The following is a 20,419-nucleotide window of genomic DNA, read 5'->3' on the forward strand; positions in this document are numbered from 1 at the left end:
TCGATAAATTCTAGGGCCTTTGATCTCTTTGCCGTTGCTATACATCGCATCGATACTCTATATCACGTTGCTACATTTAGTATATAAGCCTCTCGCCATTAATTTGCATCGCATTAGTATATACGAGAAGAGATTGCTTTTTTGAAGATTAATTAAAGTATCCCGAATAGCAGTCATTTCGTCCATAATTTATTCTTCGAGAATTTTGAAAAAATTTCGAACGTGTTTTATACTTTTGTTTGAGAAATCTATAGTACCAAGAAATTTTGTCCGCTATTTTTAAATTAATTAAATCGAAGAACTTTATATACGCATATTTGTTATAATTTTATTCATTATAATTGATTAAAATATTCGAAATATGCTTGCAACATTGTATGTGTTCATATACAATATATTTTTGAAGAATTTCAAAAGAAAAATGTTATACCTATCATTAACTCTTCCACATTTTCTGTATCGAAAACAAATTTAATTGTAGAAACAATTTTATATTCGAGAAAAAAGTTTTTAATCTGTTATTAATAGTCCAATAATTATAATAATCGCCATTATTTTCAATTTATAATTATATTAATGAGATAATAAACTATATAAAATAAAAATAAAATAAAAATTTATTGAACAGCGTGAGACATTTTCTTCTTTCAGGTGTGCTTCGAGGAGGATTCGGACGCGAAGAAAAGCCAGAAGAAGAGCGCGGTGATCAATAACAGTATTCCTATGACCACGCTTAGGCATCATACAACGGCATCCACCCCGGCTCATCACGTGGTGCCCCGACCGAGCGCCGGCTTCAAGATGCAGAACGCCTGGGGCGAATCCAGATCGGTCGATCTGATGTGCTCGTAGCAGGCAGGATAGCCGGCGGCCGACAGCTTCAGAGATGTGCCATTGATCACAGGTCTCTGGAAGCATCTTTCAAACAACGGCCAAGCCAAAAAAACCAACGGCAGTCATTAGATTCCTCCAGCCGAACTGCCCCAATACCTATCCCTCTAGCTTCCGATTGCGAATTAAAGGCATCAAGAAATGACGATCCATGCCAATAATTTGTATTTTAGCGAATGTTGAGGAAAGACAGCGGAGACGCGACACAGTGATGTCTATCTTGTGTGATGTAATTATAATGAGACTATGTTAAGTCCGATAGGATTTCTCATATCAGTTGAAGAAACGAAGGAGCTGCGCGGATGATTTCTATTTGGTATAATAACGGCGATGCTGATTTTTAAAGAGGACCAACCCGCAGCTGAGAAAGATCGTAATCGGGGTAAGATCAATTTGTAGTAAATTTTGTATAACATATATTTATAAAACTGTGCCAATTATACTTTACACATACATATCGCATAAACATCAACCTGAACGAGGATATAAAAGTCTCGAGACATACGCTCTTTTTGATTTTTAACAGTATTAACTCTGGAAATTAGATTAATACTAGTTGTATACTCGCACTTTCAGAAAATAAAACTTCAACGAGAGATCAGCATTAAGATTTCAATTTTTAAGATACAATTAATTAAAAATTTCATAAATACAAAAATCAGATAAATTTATTATTAAATAAATCATTTTTTAAATATTAATATAATTATCAATTAATTTTTAAAAAATATAATCAAAGTACAATAAATAAATTAGATTTAGAGATATTTTTATATTCATGGATTTTTTTGTATTTTCATTGATATTAAATTTACATAAATACTTAAATAGATTTTCTATTTTTCTAAAACATTAATTATAGATATGAAATTAGTTCTTGCATCAATATTATAGTAATAAGAGTACACAATTCATGCGAGTATACTTGGAGCTTTAGTGCTAAAAATACGTCCCGTCCAAACTTGAAAATATCGCTGCCACATTTTAATCCCGTGTATTTTGAATATTTTACATCTACGACGCAGCATGCGAATAAATTACTTTAAAACGATTTTCTAGTGAATTCTTTGTCACATAAAAATACGCGTATTCCAGAGTTAATACTTGTTTGTTATTTTTGTTGAAAAAAACTCCAACTTCTACTATATGAAACACAAAACGCGAAGAAATCGAGAAAACGCCAGGTTTCGTAGATCGATTCCCTATTACGGATGCTAGATAGAGATAATCCTTTACGTAATCGTTGATAATCGAATCTTTGATTGAATAGCTGGACTATTTCTTATTGTTAGCTGAAGTTCTCGTTAAAGTTTCTTGCAAGAAGGAAGTTTGACGTAGCCGTTTAAACAGGTATGAAAAAGTCGCATTATTTTTATTGCATTGTTGGCATAATTTGCGATTAGCTTATTGTGAAAAGCTCATTTCTGTTCTTTCATATTTAAAGAGGTCAAATTTTGTCGAATAAGCTTTCTTGCCCACCGATGATGACAAAATTTAATTGATAGCATCGAATGAATTAAAGAGCGATTGGCATCGAATTATCGCAATGACATATTAAGCATGGATGTGTTTATATAATATGAATAAATATAAGCGTATAATAACTGATAGAGCGTAATGATGACGCTAATAATCGAGGACAGAGCGTTAACACGATTTAGCGTTAATTATATTGATATTTAATTTATGGATTGTTAAACCGCAAATATATTGTATTTCTGGTTATAGATTGTATCAATGCAATTATCGCGATTACGTGAAATCGGACAATTCAAGTCCTCATATTTCGCGATAATATGTTATTGTCGGTTCGGTTATATTTCTATAAACAAATAATTTGATATTCTTTAACCGCACGGTCGACTGTGCTGTGTTCGTTTCCGAAAGAAAAAGATATAGCGGATATAGTACACATTATATGATAACTTACTGTCTATTAGTCGATGTTATATCGTCAGAGAACGACGTTTTTAACCTATCAGATCAAATTACGTCGATTCTAATATAGTTATTCTGATGGAAGGTTTTCGTAGATTCACAATATTTATCGTGATAATATAATCACGATATTTATCGTGATTTATAATGATACGAAACAGTCGAAATGTTCATTTTTTTAAATTGTAAGTCATATTAATCCCTCTTCGATCAAAATTCTTATACAAAATTTTTCGTTAATTTTATTAATGTTTAATATAAAATACTGAATTTTATTATAAAAATTTTTTTATCTTTACATAAATATTTTTTTACAAGAATTCTTATGTTAAGAAATATGACATCAGAAAGCATTTTACTATTTTTTTTAAATCTATAAGAAATATTAAAATCCATCTTCTATGTAAGGTCTCGAAATTCGTTGTTCATTGAATTGAAAGTTAACTATTAGAGTTTCGAGGTGCCCAAGAGAGTAGGCATTTATAATTTATAAGAAGGGATTAAAAAAGACAGTTTTATTTTATCCCGTGCAGATGATATATCAGCTGTAAACCTGGACGTTCAAATGTATGCTGATAATCATCTCAAAACATGCGACGATAATTTAATTATTCTATGCTGCGCATTAGTAGCACACGATCATTGCACTTATATTTACTAACGGACATGTTATATACATTTTTTGCTAAATGTTCGTAGTCCGTAAGCAGCACAAATCAAATATACGTATACATATCCGATGTGCGTTTTATGAGAATTTATCCCGATGCAGGAAAAAAGGAATTATCCTCTTTGCAATCCTTAAGATCCAAATATCGCTTTATTCCACCTTATGCGCGCACGCGCAATGATTAAAATTAATCCTCTATCAATATTGATAATTTTAATTTACATTCGAAATTATAAACTATATTTGCATGTTTTATTTTCTCGATGATTATTGTCATAAGCTAATATAGCATGATCAGGAGTAGACTTGTTTCTCGAGCAAGGATAAGATGACACGTGGCATTAAAGATAGAAAAAAAGAAATATGTTTGAACAGAAATTTATTGTTCCAGTACATCACGAACGTAATTTGTGAAAAGGGAGATAGTCTCCCAGATGTTCCGATTAAATCGAGAAGAAGCAAGTATTACGTACACGAGGACAGTCTCTATAAAATTTATGCATTTATCCGAATTACTTTTTTTAGATAATTTTTCTTTAGCCAATTTATACGGATATTATAACTTTTTCTTTTTGATAGACTTATAAAAATCGAAGATGGTTACGTTTTAAAAACAGCTAGATCCTTTTCTTCGATAGAAGGACTTATCTTAATTATTCCTTTCGAAATATGAATTGTGATCGGAAGTGACGCGAAATGAGCACATCTCGAGAAGATGGATAGTATTTTGAAAATATTTTAAGAATATCCCGAAAATTTTTATAATGTTTCCTAAAATTATATAAATTATCTGAATGGTAATGGAAAATACTTTAAAAATTTTTTACAAAAGAACTAAAAAAAACTCAGAATATTTGGTTGATATATGTATATATGTACAGATTTGGACAAATCCGATTTGTTTCGTGCTGGTTAAATAATATTACACACATGCTTTTATAAAATTCGCAATACTAAATTTTTTTCTCGGAATATTTGTAAAATATTTTCTCATCTCACGTCAACAATCTAATCTACGATTAATAATATGAAAATTCCTCGTGTTCGCGCTTTGAAAATTCCCTGACGCTTCTAATTAGCGACGGTATCGCGTATATATGTATAATACATTATTACGCACCGTATTATTACACGCGCTTACCTCTTTTTCTCTCGCACCTCGTTTTCTGTCGCTTATCTTCTCATATAAATACTTAGTAATTACTCCTTATATGCAATACTTATATCTCTAATCACTATCTCGTCTTTGCTGAAATTGGTGTTTAATAATCGAATATGCCGTACGAGAACCGCAATTTCGCGATAACGATGAATGTTCAAAAATATTTACATTCCACGCTTCAAACGATTTCTTATCAACCTAGCGTAACAATAACGATATAGTAATGATAAATTGACCGTAAAACTACGTAACTCTCACGCGATTATCGCAAAAAAATAATCCCTCTCTCTCGATAAATAATTATTCTAAATTTATATTCCGCATGTGCGCAAAAATCTATGTGCAAGATGTACAGTGATACGTATAAAAGTCTCGTCTTCTCGACGGAAGTTCTCAAAGTGCTCGCAAAAAATGCAAGAAAACAGGATGACTATATCCTGCGAAACTCTCGTACGGCAATCGAAAGCACCAAATTTGCCTGGCGGAGTTTCACGTAAATCAATCCGGTCGTATATTCTTAAAATACAAAGAAAAAATTTAATTCAATTACAATTCTCAAACAAAAAAATCTTTTTTCGTTATATACATTCTAGTATCGCGACCGAATCGTTTCTACGCGACATCATGCATAACGTGCTCGAGAAATGGAGTATAAGTCAGAAAAATAACAATAAAATAAATAATATTTTGATTTGTCATATAATTATATGACAATTTAAATAATTTAATTTAATAAAGTATTTTTAGATTGTTAGTATAGTAGATAAAATATAATTTTATAAGTCTAATTTATATTGTAGCCGGGAAAGAAAAGAAATTTATATATATATATATATATATATATATATATAATCTCACAAATTTTTTATTACAGTTAATATCGATGTAATTTAACGTTCCTGTAAATTTGTGACTTATACTTCTTTTTCGGAAGCGCGTTGAATTATTTTCTTTCGTCTCAATTTATCTTAGGTATTCCTGATTATTTGATAATAGTAGTATTTTATAATACAACGTTTTCTTTAAGCTACACTGAAATATTATCTCGAACCGTTTCTCCTTCGCACCGCTCGTCTCCCATCTCCCATTTTGTTCGGTAACAAATTAATTATTATTAAGTCGCATAACAAACAATATTCGAGATAATTCTTATAAAATTTCTCAACAAAATATTACATTTCAGCAATGACTTTAAATTATCCTCCTCAGACTATTTTTTTATTCTGTTCTAAATTATCTGTCTCTCTTCGGAACACAAAATTATTTTGCATTCTGTATTTTCATTCAATATTTATTAAGTTTTTTTTGCATTGAACTTAAGTCTGATATTGGGTAAAATTTCAAGACTAAAACAGGATATACACATAAAAAAGACAAATTATTATAAATAGCTTTATTTTTACTTTTTCTTATTTAATGAAATTCTGAAAGTTGCTTTTTTTCGCAACTCTTAATCGAATTTTTTTTTAAGAATGTACGCAATTTATTCATTGTTTTTTAACAAAATAAAAATACAAAACAATTTTAAATAATTCAATTTTACAAGAATAAGTAGCGACAATGATTTAAATTAAATGATTTAAATCTCTTATGTCTGAGGGGGATAAAGTCAGATAACGCAAAAACAACAAAACAAACTGATTACATATTTACACATCGGATAACGAACGATATCGGAATGTTTAATCACAGGAACGGTGATAAAAGGAACGCATCGAACGCATATTCAATATCTCCGGCGTACCTCGCATTTTTTTCCGTCGGAATCTTCATGCACGTGCTATTTCATACAACGCGAACAGTTGAATCCTGTCTCAAGCAATTCTGAAACTCATCACTTCGCATTTACGATTTCCTTATTTGTAAATGAAAAGCGAGCAATTAATTAATTAAATAATTAATTAATTAATTAGACATACAAGTTTGTTACTGATTTTTTATCAAATTTACATAAACCAAATTACTATAAAAAAAATCAATAAATAAAAAATAAAAATAAAAAGTATGAGAATATAGTTTCCTTTGCTGTCGTCAAAAAATCGAGATCAGCGTTCAGTTGAAAATTTCAACAAAATTTATCAAAGCTAAATGTGAAGTAATAAGTTGGATAGCTTTGAAAAGCAGTGAGTGGATTCAGAGAGTTTTGACGGGGATAAGTATCGATCGATTGCGATTGGTTGCGCAACGCGAAAGAAAAGAAAATGTTAATTATACCGCTTGTCGTCACGAGTTTATCCTCCTAAGCTTCTCTCACCGTGATCCTTTTAGCCACAAAACGATGCATTATTCACAGCCCGTGCTTTCGCTTGCGCCTACTAATGCTTAAGTATGCTTGTCCACACATGAACGTGAAGCTTTACACGTGTCTTCTCACTACACTCCATGACAAGACGTGATATGTTAGTGTATCCTAAGTCTTGACTGCGCTCGCTATCATTTCGCGTATAAACCTTGTCGTTCGCGTATATTCAAATGGATTTCGATCATTCAGTAGGTATATATTCACGTTATCTCGTTTAAGGGCAAACTGTACAAACATCTGTTGATCGGAATTAATTAAATAATGGTTTTATTAGCAAAGTATTTGTCAAAGTTTTTCAATTACTGCTCTTAAAGTTTATTCTTGTTTGGATCTTTATTTTTTTTCCACGAAAGTAAAGAATTGGTTAAACCAAAATTAAATGTTTATCTGACGTTAATTAGAAACTGTTAAAAACTGTTTAAAATATTGCTGTAACTAAGTCCTGAAGATCAATTCATGTCTGTTGAAAGAAAAATACGATTCTTATTGAAGAATTTTTATATCTTAGACAAACAGATAACTCTATTTCATATCTAAGTATACGCGAACAAAGTGTGCATATTCTCGCCCATTATCGAACAATTAAGTACCATTTCTTTATTTCACAGAGCCGCTCACGCTCATATTTACCGAGAAATCAATTTCTCGCAACTGATAATAATTTACAGCCTCATAAAAATATAAGCTCCAATCCCGAGACTCGTGTTACGAATTTAGAACGCGCTTGGATCAAGGTTTAACGAGTGATACACGACCTTGAAAAGTGATTCGAAACCTCTCGCGTTACGTCTCGCGTGATTAGCCTACGAGAAACTTTATCCGCAACACATTATCCTCTCTCCTGTATATTCTTTTTTTTCATTACGCAACTCTAATCCACTCTATCTTTAGAATCATACGGTAATTTCTCATTAGCGCGGAAGAATCTGAAGATTTGAAGGTCGTCTCTGCTAACTTTCACATTAATATTCAAGACGAATTGCTGGCTCATTATTATTAACAAGTTATCGTACGATTTCTCAGGTTCATTGTCCGGGTTGCTTTTTTTATTCGAGACTTATCGTGCACGATGATCGCCTAACGGTGGATAGGACATATAAGTCGTAAAAGTGGAAGCTCTCTAAAGTTCCCTCGAGCGACGATAGTTTGCTTTGTGTATATAATATCGTAGCTTGGCTTTAAAAAGGATACTGGAGCTCCCTTGTCCTCTCGCGATTTCTTCCTCGTATTTTCTCTCTTTCTCTTTCGCACTCTCTCGCACAGCACACACACACATTTTCTCCTTTGGCACGTGAGCTCGTATGCTACTCTCTACACGCTCTCTAGCCTATCGTCGCGATAAAAAAATATGAGGAATAAAAATATATCACGTAACAACGTCCTTCTCCCTTAGGAGAAGGGGCAAACTGAGGGCGAGGCCCTCCCGCAGCGGCGAAATACTCGACAACTCCCATATGAAAGCATCTTTCTCCTCTTCATAACCCTTAACACTGAGGCATTCTAGCTTCGCATTGATCTTTCCGTATCTCCTGCGCACCAAACTTCCCGGAATTTTTCATTTTACATAATCCTTCCCCAATAATACAGTATGCAAATGACATTTCTTCGGCTTTATTAATTTTCTCGCGTTTTCGATGGAAGGAAAGAAATATAAAAAATGATCGATTGCCAGTGAAATGTGGATGGCGCAGGATTAATTAGCGATTCTAAATACGGAGATGCTATATCACTGTATGACATTTTCCTTAATTAAGGGTCACGAAATCTTACAAAACATTTTTCATTATTCTCATCTTTCTCATTACTCATTCAAGCTTTTTACTTTTAACGAATCGCACTATGTATCGGATGTGCCAGAAATGTCTGCAGCTACGTCAGTTAAGGATACAAATAGCCAGTGCATTCGAAACCTCGTCTTCTCGTCAATGAATCGACATTTGTAGGAGAAAGACGCCGCGCGCTTCTCTCGCAAACAGATTTCGCGCAAATGATTCTTGTCCTTGATCTTGTTCCATCGATGAATGGCAAACTCTTGAGACGTGCTCTCGCAACGCGAACAATCGTATGGATCTTGCTACTCTTGCTAGGGGTAAACTTGGCGCGCAGGAGCCTTCAGCCGAGCCAGGGTAGCCATCAGCTAGGCTGCGGTGGCGTCAGTCTCACCAGAAGCCACGTGTATAATTTCGGCTTCCGTTTATCGCTTAGTTCATACTGCAAGTTGGCTAGCCCGTCAGTGGAAAACCTCTTCTTGCCTGTTTTCAGGAACTCGTACCTGCCGTCAAACAATAGGTATTTATTACAACGGTGTTAGAAAGCTAATTATATCCTACATGATGACTTCTTTTCGACTCACCTCTTCGGGTTGGCCTTCTCTTTCTTGTGCGTGAGCATTTTATAGCGCGCGACGTTCGCCGGATAGCGCGAGATATGCAGGCCATGAGCCTTGATGCGATTCGCCATATCATCATCCTCGCCGCCCCAACCCCAGAAGACGTTGCTGAAGCCGTTCACCAGATGAAAGTGTTCGCGCGACATTGCGGACACACCGCCAAAGAGGTCAGCGTAAGGTAATCTGTGGAACGAATATTTAGAAATATTAAAAACTAATCTCGAAAAGGAAAAAAAATTATCTCGTGCCAAATACTGAGACTATGCTTGTATAATTTATAAATCTAAATCGATATTAATAAGATTGAAATTATTTCATCTATTTAAAAGTTTGGTTTTTATTGTATATATATAAAATATATATTTATAATATAAATATATATATATATATATAATTTTATAATATTATATTTTATATCTTTATGAAATAATTGATGTTGGAGAGATGCAAGAGAAAATTGCGTTTTCACCTGTACTTGAATTTGTCCACCGCGACCGACATGTGCCTGGGCTGTTCGGGACAGGTGTACAAATTCCTATCGTCCTCCGGAAGTAGGTCAACATCGTGAAAGATGAAACAGTCGAAGATTCTTTCTTTCAGAGCCTCCACATAGCCAACGTTCATAAGCATTGCTCGATTAAAGGCTCCGGTACCTGAGGGCAGAACGACAAATACTGTAATACAATTATAACTTAAATACTATAATTAAATTTATAGAAGTTATAGTTATATTACGATATAATACAATTTTCTACAAATATATACTTAAATCTTTCAAAGCAGAAATAATAAATAAAATTACTTTTATATAGTTCGCAGAATTATTTTTCTAAATTAGAAAAAAAATTATAATCGAGATTTTCTTTTTTTAGAAAAATCTAATCTTTCAATTGTTAAAAGTTTTAAAATTAAAAAGTTTTTGGGGTTAAGAAATTCCAATTATAATAATATAATTTGAAGAATAAATCAATATATTTATATATATTTTATTTCAAACACTTGCCATTCAAAATTTTGTAAGTTTACTTAATTTTCGGAAAGCAGAAATAAAAGGACTAATTAGCAGGCTGAAATAATTCCCTATCAAAGTATAAAATATAATAAATCGCAATCAGTCAAAGCACTTAGCGTTCGCGAAAAAAAATCCATTAGCTTTTCGACAAAAATATTCCATTGTTAATCAAGTTTAATCAAACATTTAGTAAACTCTTAAGCGCTCTTTAATTTATGAACGCTAATTAATTTAATTTGTAAACTATCAAAGTCGTTCTTGACTGCAAATAATTATAATCGGCGTATTTTGTAAAAAACTTTCTTGACAAAATCGCTATATAACAAACTTGTTTAAAGACCGAAGAAAATCTTGATCTTTTTCAGAAAGGATGAGTGAAGCGCGCGTACAAATTGCTGTAGATTTGAGACTACTGCTTTGCGCGAGGCTTGATGAAAGAACGATGTTTAACGTAAGTCGTCTGGCGCAATTAAAAGTTTCGCATCTTATCCTATCTTCGCGTTTGTTCGGGACAAAAGTGGGTCACACGTAGGGAACAATTTTGTCAAATTTTCTTCATATCTCCTGCCATCTGCTTGTCGTTATATCCTCCTAGGAGCTAGGATTCATAATTAAATATTAGAATAGGCTCGAGTGCGCAATTAAAACGGAAATAACTTTATTCTCTAAATTAATCTACGGCATTATTTCTATTATAAAAAAAGTTTAATAAAAATTCAATTTAATTTTTAATTTAATTTAATTTAATTTAATTCTTTAATAAAAATATATCTCAACTCCGCGTGTATAAATTAATCAATGTCTCTGTTAGCATTTGCTGTCTACGCTAAATTGCACAAAGGATTCGTAGGCTGAGTTTACCGGATGCTGTAAGTACTTTGTGCGGAGGAAGAAGGAAGAGAACTTAGAGAGAGAGTGCAAGGAGATAGATGAAATCTAACTAGGCTTAACATCCTTGTCATCGTTTACCATCCGTTTATTTGAAAATAATTACGAGGCCTGGTGGTAGGTTCCTCCTCAAAGAACGAAGAGGCAAAGGCTAACGCTCTCAAAGCTACTGGTGGCTGCATCTCTCCCGTCCGTCATCAATTATTATTGGCTGAATAGATCTCGCGCTCGATCGAATATCTCTTAAACGATCGTTATATATATATATATATATATATATATATATATATATATATATATATATATATATATATAATAGAGAGAGAGAGATATACGCGGGAGAAGAATGAAGGGGGGTCACGAGGAGGCCAAGGACCTCGATGTTCGCCAAAGACGGGGATATAAACAGTTTTTTGTTTTTCCCTGTCTCTCGACGAAAAGTGTCTCGGCGCAAGTTTATTCCAGGTATTTCAGACATTTCTTTATATCGTGTCGGCGACGAAGTAAAAAGGGATGCGATAAAAGGGGACGAGGACAAACGGGGGCGTATACGGAATACGGGGGCGGTGGGTGAGACGATAAAGGGTCGCAGGTGCAGCAAACAATTTCGCAACTGGGAGAAATGGAAATTCATCCGCGCAGAACCGTGAGAGAGAGACGGTTTTGATCTAAAAAAAAAATATATAAATGTCAAGTGATCTCTAATAATGTTTGTGACGAAACGATTCTCTCTTCTTCGTCTATCTGCGACATTATTTATTCGTGTCCTGAAAGAGACGCCGTACAATTACACGCTTCTCGACGGAATAGAAATGCAAATGATGGAAGCGACGTGCGATTTAGCCGAAAGAAAAAGAAATAAAAAACATTATACATTATTGCTGCTTCTCACGATAGAATTTTTATAATCCATAGTAGTTTCTTTTAGACGCGACGTAAAATTGCGCGAGCAACATGAACCTTGCATTGACTGAAGTGAATCTTTTCTTCTTAAGTGTGCGCATATTAAAATTAATTTTCAAAAAGATTAATTGCAAGCGCGTATCGCTATACTTTAATCAACATCTTCCATCTAGGGTCAGATTCCGTGCGTATAATTAATCCGTCTCTCAGTTGATCTTTAATTAAAATGTAATGCTCTATTGAGTCATCCATTCGTATCGCGAAATACGAGACCCCCGTCGCATTTGTCTTTCGTTTCCGTCAATTCATCGCTACTTCCGCCGCATAATTATTACGTCAAAAGGACCCAGCTGCGGCGCGACGATGAAAGGCGACGGACCGTTTATTAACGTTCCTCGTTCGCGATAGGCTCTCTTCTTGCGATTCTAGTAAATACTAATGAAGACCGTCTGAGTGAGTACCTTGTCTCGACAGGTATCTCCTCCAACTAGCAACAAGCTCGATTCATTTCCATATCCGCTTTCGCGGAGAGGTCGCTTATTTATTCGCCTGAAAGAATTGTGTCTGCGATATAATGCTATGCGCTGTCACGCTCATTCAAAGTGTAAAAGAACGTCTGTATTTCTGGCGTATATATTTAAATTTCTCAAATATCTCATTGTACTTTGCCCTGTCCCGCAAAATTTATGAATAATCAATTTTACTATTTTGGGAAATTATGGTATTTCGTTATTCGATAATATGATTATTAAGTGTCATTTTTCGAGCTGAAATTGATTATTCATGAATTTATTTATTATTTAATCATTGGAATTTTTAATAATAAGATATTTTAACTTGCAGAAGAGCGCAATTGAAGAAATACATTTCTCTCATTTGAATCCTATTTTAGACGATTTACAATTGGTGACAAACTTTTAAATAGAAATTCATTTATAATTTTGTGTCGCATATTCTAATATTGTGTCATTTAATTTTGTACAACCTGAGATATACAATATATTCTTTTTGCATATAAGTATATATTTTATTTCTTAAAATGTTTTCCATACTATACGACACGTAAAATTATATATAGAATTCCATTGCGAATTTTTTATCGCATAAATTTATAGATTGTCTAAGATGAGCTTCCATTCCTGGGAATTGTCGCTGTCTACTTTTCCCACCATTTCGTCCACACAAAAAACCAGTCGATTGCATTCCTGATTGTAACTATAGAGCTTAACGAACATCACTTCGTAAACGATGGAGAGAGTAAGCGGATTTCCTTGGTATCGAACACTGGACGAACACGTCCATGTTAATGATTGTATACGATAATAAGAGTCCCGCCGATAGTTACGATAATAAGAGTCTCTCTTTCTCGGACGAATGCACGTTCCATATTTCCGACAATTCTAGCCGAGCAATATTAACGGGCGGATTCTGTATCGCGCGAGAGAATGCCTGGAGCCGCCACAGGTGCAACTAATTACGATTGTCCGAGAGAGATGCGTATCTTAAGAATATCATCCCTTTTCCGGTAGCAGATATTTACGAAGAAGATTCTACCTCCCTTCCCCTGCATTTTCGTTTCGCAAAACTACGAGATTCATATATATTGGATGGTGACTAAATATTCTATTCATATGGTAATATTGTAAATTTATCTGTTCAGATCGATTTATCGCACAGGCCTTAATTTTTTAATTCAAAGTTTAAACGTTTTTCGCGAAAATTAAGGCCTGTGTAAGTCGTACAACATTCGTCTTGGGCGCGTTTTAAAAGTCTCTTCAAGACCTACCAAATGAGCTCTCAGCGAATGTTCTACGATGTACACAGGCCTTAATTTTTTAATTCAAAGTTTAGACGTTTTTCGCGAAAATTTTTCTAATTTTTTAATTCAAAGTTTAAACGTTTTTCGCGAAAATTAAGGCCTGTGTAAGTCGTACAACATTCGTCTTGGGCGCGTTTTAAAGGTCTCTTCAAGACCTACAAAATGAGCCCTTAGCGAATGTTCTACGACTTACACAGGCCTTAATTTTTTAATTCAAAGTTTAAACTTTTTAAAAATGTTTTTTAGCAAATTTTCGTTTTAATATTTTTGACAGAAATCAGCTGATTAAAGCGTTAATTTGCTAATTATTTTTTAATATAATTTTTTATAAAAGTTAAAATAATATGTTTTAAATAATATGTTGTAATTCTTTAAACTCGATTAATATTTTTGACAGTTATCAGCTGATATCTGTCAAAAAAAATTATTCGATTTTAAAGTATTATATAACATATTATTTACAACATTATTATTTTAATTTTTGCAACATATGTTTATTTTAAAATTTAATTAGCAAATTAACATTTTAATAAGCTAATTTTTCAAAAAATATTATTCGAGTTTAAATAAACTATATTATCTTTTTAAAAATATATTCTTTTAATATAGAGTCAAAGAATGGGCGCGCTACGCGCGCCCTTGTGTTGTTCTAGTTTCGTCAAATAGGAAATGCAATAACGTAATATCAAGAAAATATGCGAGAGATTAACACTTCCGATGGAAATGTCTTTCGTCTCTGCAACATCTTCCCCGAATACTCTTATCCAGTATCGAGGAATTGATTTTATTCGGGCTAAAGGGAAGTACGCCATGAATCTAATTTCCTGATCGGCCCGTAGTCGTTCGATCGGGGTTACTGGAAACGACTGTCGCGACTTCGTCGTTGATCCTCTCGATGGTCCCTACGAGAGTCGATCCGATAAATATTCAGCGCGGCACTAATTATGCAAAAGCGAAGTATTCAGTGGCTGACTCCGCTTTAATCCCAAGCCGAAGCCGTGGAGAAGAGACGGACAGAGAAAGAGAGAGAGAGAGAGAGACTCATTTGAGACAATTAAAACTGCGTCAATTCGAGAGCGCACGCGCACACAATATCAATATTATATACTTTCGACCTGCGTATGTTACAAATAAATCTTTGCGGGGTATAATACAGGATTCATACACTCGTTTTATGTGGACAAAAAGCAATTTTAAATAATTTTAAAAATATATATTAAAATATATACTAGGAATTAAAAAATTTTATCAGAACAGAAAAAGAAAAAGAAAAGAGAAGACAGAATATCTCATAAAATATTTTATATATATATATTGAAAATTGCAATGTATATTAAATTTACAATTTTAATTACTTTTATGTTATTTCTTTTATTTATTATTTCTTAAATAAGATTTAAAATTTCGATTCGTTTGTTAATTTTTTTACACATCAATGCATTATTTTCTTGATGAATAAGTAGTTGGATTACGCGTCTCTAAGCTTGACTTGACGAATGATCGTGACTTTGCACATATACGGATAGTTACGGTATTCGTGCCGCATATAAACTGCGTATGCGATAATCAAGATCCATCGTCTGATTCGTTTTCTGGTGCAATTATGCGATTGTACTTTCAAGAAGTAACACGCACATACGTAGTAAAGTGAATAATACTGATAAAACTCGATGTTATAATCTTATATATAAAATTGCTTTGAAAGAATTTAACGCTCCTTGCGTAAAACTTGTCCTTGCGTAAAATCTGTCTAATTAAAAAATTATATTGACAAAAATTAAATTTGCGCTTGTTTGTCATGATATTAAAATGACTCGATATTTTTTTAATTTCAATATCTTTGATAAATTAAGATAATCTTGATTGAAATACATCTCCATATGATGTAAATGAGATTCATTCTAAGAAAGCTAAATAATAGCAATCCTTTATTGTAATGTTACTTTTAGATATGAGAACTACTTTTTCATTATCTACATATATTGTCCTTTCATCCAGCAATTTTTTCTCTCCCATTCTTATGACAGAAAGATTTCAATCTACTTTGGATTATTTTTTTCAAATTCTTAAAAAAGTGAAATTTAAAACATTCTAGCACTGAAATCTTCAATTGATTAAAAATTGGCAAAAATAATTGTGTAATATACTTTATTATGAATTTTCCAGCATACGAATGCACTTGTGAACCGACGATTTTGTTCTCGATATTACTGCATTGCGGAAAACGCGGGAAAACGACAGTTGGTCTCGCAAAGTCCAGGATTAGATAGCACTTAAGCCTGACTTACGCGAGGTCTTTGGGCAAAGCAGCTTGACAGTGAATAACAGTTCGGCGCATTTTCTCAAGCTCGCGCGCGGCAACGGCGAGAATAAATTGTTGCTGTTTCGTTGTAATTAATCGTACCGGCGCGGTGAAATATCGTCTTCGTTAAATTATCGCGAGAATTCATTGCCTAGCGATCTGTCGTAAATTAACGCCATTACAACGTAATAGCGAACCAATTGAATAACTTTGAAGAATTGAATGAAAGAACTCGGCGATGAATCCTTCATTCGCAACGAACTGTTGCGTATATTCAAGATTCGTGAAAGTTACGTTTTTCATACGGCCAATAAAACCAAAATAAAGCAAAAGTACTTCAACTACAGATAATATAAAAAATTATTTTAAAAAATAATAGACACATGTAAAAGAATATTTAATATTAAATTTACCGTAAAATATGTTCTCTTCAAATATCAATATAATTGTACATTTTTATTCGATGCTTTCCGCCATGGAATGTTTAATCGCGCTAAAAAATGGCGAAACAGTCGTCTCTTCTTTATCCATATCCGCTTGCACACCGAGCGGAGAAATGTAAATGAAATCGGATTTAGGATTCCATCAGGAATTCCGTATTAAAACTTTCCAACGGAAACCATATTAAATTGCACCGACATTTTCGAGGAACGTTTCGAATATATACGACGAAATGAATGTTGGACGTAATATTGGCTCTGTTAAAATAATTGAAGATTGCTATAAAGCAGCAAACGGACAGTATCAATATGATATCGATGAATATATATGAAATCGATGCAAAATTATTTAATTGCAGAATACGCGACATTAAATATGAATATCAATACAAGATATCCCCCAAGGTCTCTTTAATACATCGATTAATTATCAAAACATATTAATTACATTTAAATTAATATTAATTTTATTAGTTTCTGGCAAAGAAATTGTGTATTTTTAAATTTTTGCTGAAATATGCGAAAGATGCGTCGAGGTATTAGATAACTTTAATAATTAGACATTAACTATTGATGAATAATTTTGTTCATAATGTTACGAAACTTTCCTCCCGCATGTAAATTCATTGCATCATGCGTGCACCGAAAGTGTGCAGAAGCGCTGCATGAAATAACAAGAGAATTAATCATAGTCATATTTTGACACCTCGCATATGCAGTAAGTAAGTAAACAAACTTACTCAAGCGTTTCGCAATTTTAATGAAGATAAATTGCAAGCCTGCTCCTCTCTTCTCTCTCTCTCTCTCTCTCGCGGCTCTCCAATCTCCAATATCTAAGATAAATAGCATTTTCTAGGATGACTGAATGGAGAATGATAGATTTTGCATCCCAACCAAAGATATTATCTTCTGGCAATCTTTGAATTTTTCTTGAAAATGATAATTTAATAAACCACTTTAAAATCAAATTGAAATTTGTGTACTTTCTCAAAAATGATTTATAAGAATATAGATATAATTTAGAATTGTATACATTTTCTTTATTAATCATTAATAATTTAATGAATACAATATCTTCTGTATTAATTATAAATATTCTTAAATTTATTAATTGTGAATGTTCAATATAAAAATTATGAATATATATTATTGTATGAATAATTACATATAAAAAGTGAAAAAAGAGTTCTCAAATATTCTGTGATTTTCTACTCACGCGAATGAAAATAATTACGCTCGTACTATGTCGTGATATTTATTCCCGCATCCTTTATTTCTTTCTCAAATTACTGCAAGAGTCTTGTTTTATAATCATCAGCTTTAAGAGCACGTCATAAAATGCCTTGTGAAGCAGCTCATAACAGACTTTGTAATTAAGCTTTTAGGAATGTAATTACAATGTAAGGCCAATGTCGGAGATGCTTTCGCGGAAATGTACCCTCATACCGTCGTTAAGTAAACTCACAGAAACAACTACACCCGCGGCGTGCGATAAATTAAAAAAAAGAATAAGCTCTTAAAAAATTTCATTAAAAAATAACCGCTGGAATTATATTTCGCGTTGTTTTGCTTGGGAACGGGCTCGCGTTACCTCGGTCGATCGATTATTCTCGAGCTGAAGATGTAGATGTCGGAAGGAGAGAGAAAGAGAGAAAAAGAAAGATAGAACCTTTACACAAATTTAATTAAAAATTAAGTCGAGAGGAGCTTAGAGAGTTCTCTACGACGAGAACTTTGAAGCAGCACCCAGCCTCTTGCGCCCTGTGACTCCTGCTTCGCCGACATTCTCTATCCGGTAGGAGGGTCTCCGTTCCGAGAGACAAACAGGAAAATACACGGGCAAGAGGAACGTCCGCTAGACGGCAATAAATCGTAGCAAAGTATCGACTTACACGCACCAACGGTGCCAGCGAAGAGATGTGCTCGGGGAAATCGTACGTTTATATTCGCTCCGCGGAAACAAACCGTGTGCTTTGGAGGATACTATAGGAATAGAACGGAACGCGCACGTCCGGCTTGTGTCGGCTCGCGAATAAATATTCACCGTTTCGCCGATACGCTGAAATGAATCGCCCGAGTAGCCATTCGATTCTTTTTAAATGCAAATTAGAGAGATTCTATATAACCGGAAAGATTATTTATGAAATCACGTATATTTAATTTAAATAGCAACGTAATAAAATCGTGCATAAAGATCTGTGAAACTATAATAATATAGGTGTAAAAATATGGACTTGTCTGCCGAAGAATGGAAAATGCAGAAAGGAGAGATGTGAGAGCATCATATCCGATGATTATCGCGATGATTACACGAAGAAACCGCAGTTAAAGCCGCAGTTTCCCGTATATAGGAGAAACGCATTTGCGGTAGACGAAGAAATGAACAGTTTGGTGAATCGACTTACCTTCCTGCTCGATCACGAAGATCTGATACTCGATCTGCTGGCGCAGTAGGATCGGATGCAGATTGTAGAGAAGGGTCTGCAGATGCTGCGGTCGGTCGCGGAATGGAATGATTATGGCGACACGATGCCTGGCGATGCAATCCGCTGGCCGACCCCTGCCGCCCGCCTTCACCTCCACGAATGACCTCTCCATCTCAGACAACGATGGCGGTGACTTACTGACGAGCACCGGTCCAACTGGGAACAGAAGGGACAGAGGGTTGCAAACGCGAAGATGATTCGAGAAATGCAATTGAAAAAACATGTAAAATTTTATTGATATTACTTATAGACGTAAAAATCGATTTTGTGAAATAGTATTTATAGCGTTTGCTATTTTTATAATGTAGAATGGAAATCGAACAATTATTCATGAATTTTTATTAGATTTTTGCTTGTATTTCAATACTTTTTCGACAAATTATCAACTTAATTCTTATTTTATATTTAATTATTACACAGTTGGAAAATTTGTGTTTTCTTGTTAAAAACGGTCCCCGTTAAAATTTTTGTGTTAAATATTTAACACATTCATGTGTTAATTTAACATATTGCTGTTATGTTAATTGGACTCAAATGTTAAATTATTAAAACAACTAAAAAAAGGTGTAAAAATAACACAATGTATATCTATTTTTAATTTTACACAATAAATATGTTCCGTATTATTAGTGACAAGATTTATCTGTTAAAAAATTTACAGAAAAAAAATGTTAATTTTACTTTATAATATAAGTGGGGGTGATAAAATGTAAAATTAACAATTTTTTAAGTTAATTTTTACATTAAAACTATGTTAATTTTACACAAAATTTATTTGAAGTTTATTTGAAGTTTGCATTTATTTTATGTTAAAATATTAACACAATATTCGTGTCACCATTTAACATATCCGTATTATGTTAAATTAACACAAAAATTTCTGTGGACCGTTTGGGACAGGTGATATTTGTTAAATTTAACACAAATTTTTCAACTGTGTACATTAATTAAATTAAAAAATAATTTTTCGAACTACTATAGACACTGGAGGGATACTGAGTTATTAATTAAATTAAAAATTGATCATTAATGAATGTTAAAACAATTGTACAATCTTGAAAGGGGATAAACCTCTCACAATCAGTCTTAGGAATGCATTCCGCGAGACTTCTAATAGGGTTCTCTGTAAAACAGATATGCATAATTCAAGCATATAAACTTACTACCTACTAAAAAAACTAACTATAAATTTTTCAATTCGCTTGGAACGTTATTCC

General features: G+C 33.3%; 2 protein-coding genes across 6 annotated transcripts in view; one reads left to right on the plus strand and one right to left on the minus strand.

Moving 5' to 3' along the window:
• The window catches only part of LOC145943681 (uncharacterized), an 80,066-nt gene extending 76,497 nt beyond the window's left edge, over positions 1–3,569 (plus strand). For all 3 annotated transcript variants that reach the window (XM_083051423.1, XM_083051425.1, XM_083051424.1), the window contains one exon: positions 652–3,569. In XM_083051423.1, coding sequence (XP_082907549.1) covers positions 652–852 — 201 coding nt within the window. In that variant the 3' untranslated portion in view covers positions 853–3,569. The remainder of the gene's footprint in view (positions 1–651) is intronic.
• Positions 3,570–3,861: 292 nt separating this feature from the next.
• LOC145943675 (beta-1,4-N-acetylgalactosaminyltransferase bre-4) overlaps positions 3,862–20,419 on the minus strand; it is a 109,771-nt gene continuing 93,213 nt past the window's right edge. For all 3 annotated transcript variants that reach the window (XM_083051406.1, XM_083051407.1, XM_083051405.1), the window contains 4 exons: positions 19,122–19,358; positions 9,822–10,005; positions 9,317–9,535; positions 3,862–9,235 (listed from right to left, as the gene is read on the minus strand). In XM_083051406.1, coding sequence (XP_082907532.1) covers positions 9,097–9,235; positions 9,317–9,535; positions 9,822–10,005; positions 19,122–19,358 — 779 coding nt within the window. In that variant the 3' untranslated portion in view covers positions 3,862–9,096. The remainder of the gene's footprint in view (positions 9,236–9,316; positions 9,536–9,821; positions 10,006–19,121; positions 19,359–20,419) is intronic.

This window comes from Prenolepis imparis, unplaced genomic scaffold (assembly GCF_030444845.1).
Source record: "Prenolepis imparis isolate NDT839.2.m4 unplaced genomic scaffold, iyPreImpa1.0 SCAF_12, whole genome shotgun sequence".
In the NCBI taxonomy this organism is placed as follows: domain Eukaryota; kingdom Metazoa; phylum Arthropoda; class Insecta; order Hymenoptera; family Formicidae; genus Prenolepis; species Prenolepis imparis.